The sequence below is a fragment of the Camelus ferus genome, chromosome 5, assembly GCF_009834535.1.
Source record: "Camelus ferus isolate YT-003-E chromosome 5, BCGSAC_Cfer_1.0, whole genome shotgun sequence".
NCBI lineage: Eukaryota > Metazoa > Chordata > Mammalia > Artiodactyla > Camelidae > Camelus > Camelus ferus.
The window spans coordinates 64,056,763-64,070,254 of NC_045700.1; the positions used below are offsets into that span (position 1 = coordinate 64,056,763).

Sequence of the window (13,492 nt, forward strand, 5' to 3'; positions counted from 1 at the left end):
ATGTTAGCTTACTCTTTTAGTTTCTGTATGTTATGGTTAAGTGAATTTGTTTAGTTTTTTTCTCAGTTTTATCTGTTCCAGATTCTTTGAAGTTGTATATCATTAGACTAAATTCTTTTTAGAGAAGGAACCTATTTTGCTTAAGTATCTTGGGTATATAAAATAAATAATCATCAAAGATGATGGTGGTGCTGAGAGTTAATAGAACACAATATTTTAGCAACTAGAAAGAAATTTCTTAGATTTAGGTAATATCCAAATACTTTTTTTCCACCCAATATGTGCATAATTGAAAATGGAATAATTAGAAACCAGAATAATTAGAAACTGAGTATTCATAAGAAGATCAAGATGCTTTTTGGAAAACTCTTTGAGGATTTGTGTTTTCCATATTCTTTTTGTATTACCTAAAATATTATTGGTGCTTAAAAATACTAAACAATATATTTGGCTAAGAACTTGGAACTGAAATATTTTAGTTAATGGTTGATTCCTGTTTACTTAGGGGTACCGTATACTTTATACTTTGTACTGTCCAGTACAGTAATTCTTAATCACATGTGGCTGTTGAGCACTTGAAATGTGACTAGTCCAAACTGAGTTTGCACTAAATGTAAACACTGGATTTTGAGACTTCAGCACACATAAAAAAGAATATATCTCATCAAGATATTTTTATTTTGATTACAGGTGGGAGTCCTAGTATTTTGTATATAATGGGTACAGTGAAATTAAAAATAATTTCATATATTTCTTTTTACTTTTTAAAACATGTCTATTAGCAAATTTAAAAGTTAGATAGCTCATATTGGACAGCAATGTTCTATACTAATATTTCCTAGCCTTAAGATTCCTTTCACAATAAGATATCTTATGACCTTTTTTCCTGAAAAATGTTAAATGATTTTATTATTTTGTATATTTATTGAAGAAATATTTATTAAGGGCTTACTGTGTTATTTTAGAATACGGCAGTGATTGAAAGCATTCAAATCCTGCCTTCATGCAGCTTTCATTCTAGTGGGGAAAATATGTGATAAATAAATTTTAGTAAAAAGTTTTTAATGAACTATTATTTGTTGTAAGCATGCTATTGATTATTATATGTATTTCATGTAATGTAATTTTAATACAGTACCTCATTTGTTGAATAACGTATGCTATTTAATTTACTTTTGGCATTTATCTTGCTTTGTGTTCTCTGAATTTTCTGCTGGATCTGTGATTTGATGTCTGACGTTAATTTGGAGGAATTCTCAGTCATTATTGCTTCAAATATTTTGTCTCTCTTCACCTTCAGTATTCCCATTACACGTATGTTAACATCTTTGGTAGTTCTGGAATGTTCTGTTCCTAGATTTTTTCAGTCTTTTTCTTCTTTGTTTTTCACTTTGGAAAGTTTGTATTGACATATCCTCAAGCTCAGAGATTCTTTCCTCAGTCATGTCTAGTCTACTAGTGAGCCCATCAGAGGCATTCTCATTTCTGTTACAGTGTTACTGGTCTCTAGCATTTCTTCTTGATTCTTTCTTAGAATTTCCATCTATTTCCATTCCTCTGCTTACATGATGCATGTGTTATTGCATGTTGCCTACTTTTCCCATTAGAGCTTTTAGGAAATTAATCATAATTTGTTATTTAAGTTCTTTTAAAGTCACAGTCCGATCATTTCAGCCTTCCTGCCATATCTAAGTCTGGTTCTCATGCTTGCTGTGTCTCTTTAAACTGTTTTTTGCCTTTTAGTGCTTTGTAATTTCTTGTTGAAAGATGGGACATGATGTATTTGGTAAAAAGAACCTCAGTAAATAGGTCTTTAGTAAGATGTGGGGGACAGGAGCAGTATTCTGTAGTCTGATGATTAGGTTGTCTTTTATGGAGCCTATGTCCCTGGGCTGTGAATTTCACAAATGCTTCACAGAATTTCCACCTCTTAGGTGGGAGTGGTAGGCTAGATGGGGCTAGGGTTAGGTATTTCCCTTCCCTTACACAGAAGGCTAGGATTTGGTATAGGTTGGATTTGTGTATTTCTTTAATTTACTTTTAACTAAGGAAAAGCAAGACTTTTCAACAGATTTCTTAAGAAGTAATACATCATCTGTCACTTCTTTATCTTCATTTTATTTGACCTCACTGTAGCATTTGATGGAGCTGCCCATGTCTTTTTAGTATATTTTTAAACACTTTGGAATCTCAATTTCATACACTCTGGAATTTCCATCTCACTGACTAGACAAAAATTTTTAAGTCTTCTTTTAGGGCTCTTCCTCGTTTGTAGTTGCTCCTCCTTTGTTCATATAAATGTGAGAGAACCCCCTAGGCTCCTTTTTTTCTTTGCCTATACCCTCTCCCTTGATAAACTTTTCTAGTCCTTTTGCTTTATATACTATTTATATGCCGGTGACTCCAAAAATAGTATTTCAAACTGTGACTTCTTGCTTGAACTCTAGACTTATTCATCCACCTGCCTCAGTTGGCTGGCTAATAGGCACTTCAAAGTCAGTAAGTCCCAACCGAACTTTTTATTTTTCTTCTTCAATCTTCTGTCTTCCCATGTCTGCTTCATTTCAGAAAATAGCACCACTGACCAGTCAGTTGCTCAAGCCAAAAATCTAGGAGTTGTTCTTGATTGCTTTCTTTACGTTAAGCCCCACAAAATCTTGGCTGTCACAAGTTTTGTTAACTCTACCTTAAAACATAGCCTAGATTCATACATTTTCATTTCTCCTATCTTACTAGCCCAAGCCACCAGTACTCTCTCTCATTTAGATTACTTCAGTAGCTTCCTTGTTGGTCTCGCTGCTTGTGTTCTTGAAAGCTGTTTCCATTATTTCTGTAATACAAATTTTTACTCTACAGAACAACCAGAATAATTAAAAAAAATATATATATGTATGTGTGTGTGTATATATATATATATGTATGTATGTGTGTGTGTATATATATATATATATATATATATATATATATATATATGTGTATATATAAATCAGATTATGTTTCCCCCCTCATTCAGATATCTTCGGTGGCTTTCCTTTGACTTAACATAAAATATTCATGGTTTGGACCCTATTTACCTCTCTGATCTTATTTTCTGTTACTCTCTCTGACTCATTATGTTCTAGACATGTTTGTAATTTTTGTTCCACAAACACGCCAACTTTATTCCTGCTTTAAAGCTTTCTATTAGTGGTCTTTTTTTCTTGGAAAGCTCTTACCCCATATCTTGGTTAGTTTATTAATGTCATTTCAAGTCTCAGAGCAGATGTTACCAACACAGAAGCCTTCCATCATCTACAAATCTAAATGGGCTCCTCCCGCAATGTAGTTGTGCTCTTATTACTCCACTTTGTTTAATTTTTATAAAAACACTGTGGAACCCTTATTTACTTCATATGTTCTTATTTCCTTATTTGTGTATTCTCTATCTACCATTTGCTAGAATGTAAGCTCTGAGAGAATAGAAACCTTATTTTTCATGCTCATTGCCATCTCTCTAGTACCTAGAATAGTGTCTCTTACGCATTTTTCCATAAATATCTGGTAACTGAATTGTTGAATGTTTGATCTCAGATCAAATATATCTTAAATGGAGGTTAAAATCTAGCTTCTACCAAAAATGGACAAAACTACATTTATGGCTATTTCTTCATTTTCTGGTTTTAAAAGTCAACTGGTTAATTTCCGTAATTTTTGGAAAAAGTTTGTTTTTAAAAGATGAAATAGGTTTTCAGCTGCCATTCTCAAGCACTGCTCTGTAAGTAACGTGCTGTGATATGGATAGATTTATACCCAGATGAAAATCAGATGGTCTTACTAGTAGTTATTCTCACTATCTTGTTTTTAATTTTTTATTTCTTTTTCACTATCTTCACTATTTTTTAAATTGGCTTCTGAAATACTGGAGACACCTTTAGATGCTATAAAATAATTTTGATCATGTGGATGGAGTACATTTTATGGAGCTAACAGAGATATCTTGAGGTAAATTTGCAGAATTATTATTTTATACTCTCCATCAGTATTCTGTATGCATTCTGCCTCTAACCAGTTGTCCATTATGTATAAAAATTAAGTAAGACACGATTGAAAATAGTTATAGTTTAAAACTGTGTAATGGTTGAAACTGTTATTCAGAGTTGACCTGAATGATAAACTCAGTGACTTTCAGGAGTATCCACATCTTGATTTCCACTAATTCTTGAACATATTATCTTCATCATATGTATGAAATAATTTTAAAATGTTTATTTAATATTTATTTTAATTTTGAAGAAGTCCAATTTATCAGTTTTTTTCTCTTATCAGTATCTTTTGTGTCATAGCTAAAAAGTCTTTGCTCAACCCAATATTAAAAAGATTTTCTTCTGTTTTTTTTTGTTTGCTTGTTTGTTTGTTTAAGGAAATTTCATGGTTTTAAGTTTTACGTTTAGGTCTATGATCCATTCTGATAGATTCGACATTTTTTTATATTGTTTGGGGCTTAGGGTTTTTGCATATGGGTGTCTTACTGTTCCAGAACCATTTGTTTAAAAAAACTAAGTCTTTTTACATTGAATTGATATTATATCTTTGTCAGAAATCAATTGACCATGTATGTGTGGGTCTATTTCAGAGCTTTCTGTTTTTTTCCCATTGATTTATGTGTCCATTCTTTTGCCAATCCACACTTATTTTGACTACTGTAAATAGGATGAGTCCATCAGCTTTGTTCCTTTTCTTGTTTTAGCTATTCTCGTTCCTTTCCCTTTCCATATAAATTTTTGAATCAGCTTATTGATGTTAGCAAAAGTCATTGGGATTGTGTTGAATCCATAGATTAACTTCGTAACAATATTCACTAATGCATGAAAACTGTATCAGTCCATTTATCTTACTTGAGTTTTTCATTGGTGTTTTATTTTTTTCCCCTGGTTGTAGATCCTGCACATATTTTGTTAGATTTATACCCAAGTATTTCATGTTTTTAAGCTACTGGAATTAATATTGTTTAAAAATTTTTTGTCTGTTTTTTTCATTTCCAGTATCTGGAAATATAAATGAGTTTTGTGTCTTGACCTTATATCTTCTACCTTAGGAAACTCATTAGATCTAAGAGCTTTTTTTATAGATCCTTTTGGATTTTCTACATAGGAAATCATATCATGTATGAATAAACACAGTTTTACTTTTACTTTCCAGATTTGTGTGACTTTTTAAATTTTTTCTTCTTCTATTCCACTGGCTATAACCTCCAATGTGATGATGAATAGGAGTGATGAGAACAGACACCTTGCCTCGTTCCCGGTCTTACACTCAAAGCATTCAGTCTTTCATCATTAATTATGAAGTTATAGCTAGGCATTTGTATAGATGCTCTTTATCAGTTAAGCAATTTCCTTCCTTTTCCTAATTTGCTGAGTTTTTTCACTAATTATGAACAGATACTGGATTTTGTCAAATGCTTTTTGTTTTTTTTCTTTAGTCTTTTGGTACAGTGAATTTAAATGATTGATTTAAAACATTCTTATTTAATTTTTCGTTTTTTGTGGGGGGTAATTTAGGTTTATTTACTTAGTTTTTAGGTTTTCTGGGGGGTAATTAGGTTTATTTAATTCTTTATTTTTAGAGGTGGTACTGGGGATTGAACCCAAGACCTCATGCATGCTAAGCAGCACTCTACCACTGAGTTATACCCTCCCCCTAATGACTGATTTTTTTATGTTGAACCCACTTTGCATTCATGGCATAAGCCACACTTGGTTGTGACATACTATTCTTTTTATATATTGCTGTGTTTGTAGCATTTATTTTAAAAATGATAATTGAAATAGGTGTTGTTACTCCTTACTACTTAAGTCCTGGAATATCTTTAAAAATCATGACTCACTTGTTTGTTTGTTAATCAATTCAGCGAACAGACATCTGACAGTTTTTGTGTGCCAGGCATTGTTGTAAGTGTTGGGGATTAGAACACTGAACAAAATAGAGTTCTACCCTGAAACTATATTCCTTCCTAGAATGTAATAAAGTATCAAATAGTGGTTAGTGTTCTAAGAAATAATAAAAGAGTGTAGGGGAATGGAGAATCCTGAAGTGAGGGGCTAAAGCTATTTTAAATAATTAGTCAAGGCAGGATTCTCTGAGGAGGTGACTGGAGCAGAAACATGAATGAAGTGAGGCAGCCAGCCATCTTATTTGTGGAAAATTGTCCCAGGCTGAGAGAAGTGCAAGCACAAAGTCCCTGAAACAAGGGCTTGTTTAGTGTGTTACATGAATAGCACAGAGGCCAGTGTTTCTGGAGAAGGTTATAGAAGTCAGAGTAGTCAGGGACTTGATAATATAGAGCTTTGCAGGCCATGGTAAGGACAACTTTGAATTTTATTCTGAGTATAATGGCAACCACTTATTTTTCACCAAATATTTATTGATTATCTGCTATATGTCAGGTATTTTTTTGCATGTTGACAATATAGTAGTTAACAAAATAGACAAAAATCCAAGTCTTTGTAGACCTTAAAAATGTTAGTAATAAGTGTAGTTGTTTATATAATATGGGGGTAGTCTGAAGTGGTGGAGTTTAGTATTATCAGTAAACATTGTTTTACACAATGATTACATATTTAAGTAATTTAAAAAATTGGAATAAATGTACTTATGTTCATATAGCTAAAACTATATGAATATAATGTAACCTTTTTTAATTGTGGGAGACATAGCTATTTTCATGAGTTTCTTTTGGTTGCAGAATAGACTTTCAGACTAGGTTTTTTATAAGGATACACTTGAGAACAGAATACAGAAAAACTTTATGGAAATCATAGAATTGGAACTGTGATATGGCTAGGCCTTCCAGAGTCCAAAACCCTAAAATCTTTATATCCAAGTGTATTGTCTATTGCTGTATAGCTCCAAAATTTAGTGGTTTAAAGCATTTATTTCATAGTTTCTGTGGATCAGGAATCTAGGCATGGCTTAGCTGGGTGCCTCTGGCTCAAGGCATCTCAGAAGGCTGCAGTCAAGGTGTTGACTGGGGCTAGGGGCATCTGAAGGCTTGACAGGGGAAGGATCTGCTCCTCAGATCACTCACGTGGCTATTGGCAGACTAGGTAATTGCTGTCTGTTGGCTGAAGTCAGTAGTTCTTTGCCGTATGGGTCTTATAGTCCACCTTCTGCCCCTGCTGCTAGCCGCTTTGATTACATCCTTAGGGCCCTGTTCAAATTTTTGAAAGGGAACAGGTGGATAGGGAGAGGATACAGTATAGTATCTTTTGAATATGACAACCTCAGGCAGAACTGTGATTAGGGCAGTTTCCCTTAGATAGCTATTTAGTTATCTAAATACTATTGTAGATGTTTATAGATTAGAAATTATAGGTTGTTGGGTAGATCAAATGAGAGATTGAATCTTGAAAAAAAAATTCCCCTGTGCTAGCTTGTTTTATATAATTATTTTTCTGTTTCTCGTAAAAGTAGAGTGTAAAATATACTTTTAAAAGAAAACCCAATGATATGAGTTATTTTTTTTTTTCTATTTGTTTTGTATTTAGGATAAAGGAAAAGTGTTTAAAGTTTGAGACATACAGAATTTGGAGAGAGAATTATATAGGAAATCTCTACATTTTTGGAGATATTATATGGTAAAATATTTTAAAAAAGCAAACATCTATTTTTATAACAGAATTGATAACCATTAACATTTGTTCATTTTTCCATTTAGTATTTTTCCCCAAGTAATAAAATACTGATGCAACTACTGTGACAAGTTGGGTGGGTATTTTTTTGGTTCATCTTTTATACTTGTAATCACATAAACACACATATGTATATGCACATTACATAAGGTATGATTTTGTGTGTGTGTTTTATTCATATGATACCATACTATATATATTCTGCACCATTTCTTTTTTTATTTTACTTTTATACTAGTTTTTGAGATTTGTCCATATTAACACATACAGATCTAAATCATCCTTTAACTGCTCTATTGTATTCTATCATGTTTTAATATCTGTTCTCTTACTGTTAGCTATCTTGATTGCTTTGAAAGAATGTTTTGCTAATAGAAACATTGCCTTCTTGTGCACCTGTGCCAAACACATTTTCCACATTATTATCCAATGATAGAATCAATTTATAGTGCAAATAGATGAGAGAAATCTTATTTATCCACATTCTCATGATAAGTGATATTTTCAGACTTAAAACAAACATTCTGTTCAGTTTGGTGGTTAGAAAGCTGGTCTCTTGCTTTATTAATCTACATTTCTGTCTTTACTGGTAAGACTGAGTATATGTTTAATGATGATTTGGGTGTCATCATCTCTGAAATGTCTTACTGCTGTATCCCTTTATATACTTTCTTTGTATACTCAAGATGTTAATCCTTTGCCTATTGTGTATATTGCAGATATCTTTTCCTAGTCTATCACTTGCTTTTAACTCTGTATAGATTTTTATTTTAATTGTATAGAAATTTTTGTGCCTTTTTTTCCATTTTGATCATTCTTGTTAGTCTTTGCAAAGAATTAGCTTTTGGTTTTGTTTGAAGAAATTTTATTTAAATAGGAATGAAGGTGTAGAGTTATAACTAGCACCTGGGCACATACAGTATGGGAGGGTGGCCATTTAAATCACTGTTAACTGTCATGTAGGTTGAAGCAAAAATTATGGAGTGTCATAGTTTCATAATGTCTTCAAAAAACTTGTAATTGTTAATGATATAAAATTTATTTTACTAACTATTCAGTCTTCATAATTTTTAATGGTACTGGGTGAACTTTTTTTATGAGTCAGAATATATGACTTTATACTTTTTCTTTTGATAAAATACAATGAAATTTGTTTAATTATGGGATTAATCTCTAGTGTCATCTGTTACATTCCACACTGTTTTTCAGGCAGGGGTGACTGCTTCTATAATGATAACTGATAACTATTCATTTGTGAAAAGGAAAAAAGTGATTGCAGATGCTTTTTCAGAAAAAAATTTTATGCATTGCAGGTTAGGCAAGTTTTCACTACTACATTACTTTTTAACACTTGTGTAATTATACAATTTTTTGTTTGTAGTTCAGTTCACTTATATTATCTTACAGTATTTTATATATTTCAATTATTGATAGTGTTCAGATTGTGAAGTTTAAATTAAGAAATGAAATTTTTGAGCAATTTATCATATTTTATAAAAATAGTACTTTTAGTTTTGGATGCAAGTATGAGATTGAGTCATATTTTCAAGTATAATTTCCAGATTCCAGGTTGGAATTTTTCTCTTTTGGCTCTCACTAAACATTGTAAAAAAAAAAAAAAAAATGGAATCCTGAGGTATAATTACATTCACAAGTATTTGTCTAACACTTATGTGCTAGGTAGTGTGCAACTTTCATTAAGGTTTTGGGTATTAGGCCCACAGTCAGAGTTAAGAGTAGTTTAGTCCTTACTGAATTCCTTATGAGCTAGAAAAGAGAAGAGATAATGTTAGGAGTTGGGAAATAAAGGAGGAGCTTTGTTCCATTCAATTGTTAATCGGAAACACCGAAAGTGTTTTTTCTTGATATTTGATCATTTATTTTTACATTATTTTAGGTTTCCAGTAATTATCTGCAGGATTCGCCATGACCCCAGCTCTAAGGGAGGCAGCAACAAAGGGTATCTGCTTTTCATCTTTACCAAGTACCATGGAGTCTGACAAGATGCTATGCATGGAAAGTCCAAGAACTGTAGATGAAAAGCTGAAGGGAGACACTTTCTCTCAGATGCTGGGATTTCCAACTCCTGAACCTACTCTTAACACTAATTTTGTGAATTTAAAACATTTTGGCTCCCCTCAGTCTTCAAAACATTATCAGACAGTTCTTTTAATGAGATCTAATGCTACATTAAGTAAATACAATGAAAATTATAAACAAAAGAAATTAGGGGAACCCAACTGCAATAAATTGAAAAACATACTATGTAATGGCAGCAACATTCAGCTCAGTAAAATCTGTCATTCTCATTCTGAAGAATTCATCAAAAAGGAACCTCTGTCAGATACTACAAGTCAGTGCACAACAGATGTACAAATTATTTTGGATTCAAATACAACCAAAGACACTAATGTAGAAAAAGTACAACTGAAAAACTGTAAGTGGTACCAAAAGAAAGCACTTTTGGATAAAGTTAGTGATGCTGAGATTAAAAAGGGTTTACTGCACTGTACTCAAAACAAAATTGGGCGTGGCTGCTCAAATGTGCCTGTTAGTTCCTCAGCTGCTGAAAAGGAGGAGGAAGTGAATGCTCGTTTACTCCACTGTGTAAGCAAACAGAAAATTTTACTTAGCCAGGCTAGAAGAACCCAGAAACATTTGCAGATGCTCCTGGCAAAGCATGTTGTTAAGCACTATGGTCAGCAAATGAAATTTTCTATGAAACATCACCTCCCCAAAATGAAGATTTTTCATGAACCTACCACAATTTTGGATAACACTTTATCTAAATGCACTGAAATTAAGCCAGATGTCAACATATTGACTTCAGAGAATAAATTGTGGAATGATACAAAAAATGGCTTTGCACGGTGTACAGCTGCAGAAATCCAAAGATTTGCACTGTCTGCTACAGGGCTGTTGTCTCATGTTGAAGAGGGTCTGGATTCTGATGCAACTGATAGCAGCTCTGATGACGATTTGGATGAATATACCATTAGAAAAAATGTGGCAGTGTAAGTGCAAAATTATTATTAGACCTTTTACTGTTCTGTATATAGCAGTAATTTTGTCTTAATTTCAAGATATGTTGAAAAGAAATAGATTTTCTAAAATCTTAATGCCATAATCTTTAAGGTATGATACTTTGGTGAATTTTTTAAATGCTTCATTTGTTAAAAATTACAGTGTATAAATATATACATACTGTTTAAAAATAAGTTACTCAACTGCTCTATCTAGGAAGAAGTCTATACACGAATAATAAAAGCTAATTAGCTATAAGTAAGTATTTTTCCTGTTCTTGAATAGAGTAGGCTATGGACAAGACTTAAAATGTTGCTTAAGCGATCTAGCCAATATGTATAGCTAAGATTTTTTTTTAAAGTCTGCATAGGGAGCCCCCATTGGGTTCAGGAGTTTATCAGTTGATAGTACATACAAGCTGACCTGCTGCTTTCAGAAATTTTGAACTGTTTATATACTTCTTGTATTTACAGCTTAGAACTCTGGTCTTTACCAACTTAGTTAATTTTTGCTAGATTGAAATAAACAAAACAAAATGATAATGTCAGCTATTAGATACATATTGCATGCTTATTATGTGCTGGGCCCTAGGGATTCAGTTGTGGGCAGAATATTCACAGTCTCTACCCTCTTGGGAATCTGCTTCAAAGAGAGGTATCTAGATAGTTCATAAAGCAAAACAAAACAAAAACACAGAGAAAAATGGTTTTACCTACAATACTGTTTTAATACTCCAAAACAGCTCTGGTAGAAGTTTCTGGGATGATGGAGATGTTCTATATCTGTGTTATCCATTAGGCACTAGGCTTATGTGGCTATTGAGCTTTTGAAATGTGGCCAGTACAACGGAGGACCTGAATTTTAAATTTTATTTGTTTGAATTAATTGTATTTAAACAACCAGATAGAACATAGTTTTAAATCTAGCTTTCAGAGAACCTGTTAATGCCCCCAAATTGATGCAAAATACATATGTGGTATTTTGGAAGGGAGAAATTCATCATTTTTATCAAATTCTCAAAGATAAATGAGGATCGTGAAATTAGATGCTGAACACAATTTTTACTAATAAATAGAAGGTCAGTATATTAATCTTTATAGTGAAGAATAAAATGTAAAACAAAGTGAGCATTCCAGGCTTCTGGTGTTCTGTTATCATTATATTTGAAATGTGTTTGATGTGGGAGCTGATAGTTATTATTGAGGACATATTTTTCTGACTGGCATTGTGCTATTTACTTTACATTTTATATATTGTTCAATGTACCTGTTATCCTTATTTCACTTAAGAAAAAGATTCAGCATGGTTAAGTGACTTGCCTATGGTTAAAAAGCCAAATAAGTCATGGAGTTAGGATTCTTGCCCATGTGTGTGAAACTTTAAATCTGTGCTCTTTCTTTTGGACCATCTAACTTTGTCAACATCTTATCATTGATGCTTACACATTATTAAGTACATGTGTTCTGAAAGAAGTCCAGAAATTTATCAGGTTTTATATTTATAATGCTTTTGAAGTAATTCAGTTTAATAAAATTTAGTAGGTGAATGTTGTAAATTATTTTTTTGTTGTTGAGAAGAGCTAATGAACTGGGGTTTTTTAATCATTGAAATATAGTTGATGTGCAATATTATGTTAGTTTCAGATATACTGCATAGTGATTTGACATTCACATCAAGTAAGTCTAGTAACCATCTGTCCCCATGCAAAGTTACTACAGTATTAATGACCATATTCTTTATCCTGTATACATCTTCGTGCCTTATTTATTTTATAACTGGAGGTTTGTACCTCTTAATCCTGTTCTTTCCCCCACCACCCCACACCCCTCCCCTCTGGCAACCACCTGTTTATTCACTGTATTTATGTTTTGTTTTTTTAGATTCCACATATGAGTGAGATCATATGGTGTGTCTTTCTTTATCTGACTTATTTCACTTAAGATATTACCCTCTAGATTAAGCCATATTGTTGCAAGTGGCAGAATTTCATTTTTTATGGCTGAATGCCATTGTATGTGTATGTGGGTATATATAACCATCTTTCTCCATTCACCTATTGATGAACATTTAGGTTGCTTCTACATCTTGGCTATTGTAAATAATGCTGCAGTGAACATGGGGGTGCATGTATCTTTTGGAGTTAGTGTTGTCATTTTCTTCAGATGAATACCCAGAAGCAGACTGCTGGATCACATGGTAGTTCTGTTTTTAATGTTTTAAGGAACCTCCATAGTGTTTTCCATAGTGGCTGCACACATTTACATACCCACCAGTGGTGCACAAGGGTCCTTTTTCTCTGTAATCCTTGTTATTTCTTATCTTTTTGATAATCATTCTAATGATGTAGGTTTGATTTGCAGTTCTCTGATGATTAGTGACGTTGAGAACCTTTTCATGTTGGCTATCTGTATGTCTTCTTTGGAAAAATGTCTATTCAGGTCTTCTGCTCATTTTTTAATCAGTTTTTTTCTTTTTGATGTTGAATTGTATGAGTTATTTGTATATTTTGGATATTAACCCTTTAGCAAATATATAATTTACAAATACATTCTCCATTCATTAGGCAGTCTTTTGGTTTTTTGATAGTTTCCTTTGCTGTGCAACTTAATTTTAAGCAACTGAAAGGCAAATACTTCTTTTTTCTGTCATTGTGTATCCACTCCCTAGCACTGTCTATTTTTTAGTGGTTGTGTGGTATTCATTGAGTGAATGAATGAATTTTTCTGTATCTGTATATGTAGTTGTGAAGATATAAAAATTAGAATTGATGATCTGTGAAATTTTCTCTATATGTTTAT

General features: G+C 32.5%; 1 protein-coding gene across 5 annotated transcripts in view; it reads left to right on the forward strand.

The window, feature by feature from the left end:
- The window catches only part of KANSL1L (KAT8 regulatory NSL complex subunit 1 like), a 112,915-nt gene that overhangs the window by 5,942 nt on the left and 93,481 nt on the right, over positions 1-13,492 (forward strand). For 3 of the 5 annotated variants that reach the window (XM_032479966.1, XM_032479965.1, XM_032479962.1), the window contains exon 2: positions 9,568-10,684. In XM_032479966.1, the coding sequence (XP_032335857.1) occupies positions 9,597-10,684 (1,088 nt within the window). In that variant the 5' untranslated portion in view covers positions 9,568-9,596. Of the gene's footprint in view, positions 1-2,989; positions 3,982-7,696; positions 7,747-9,567; positions 10,685-13,492 lie in introns of those variants that run through there. The other 2 variants (XM_032479964.1, XM_032479963.1) reach the window with 2 other exon arrangements.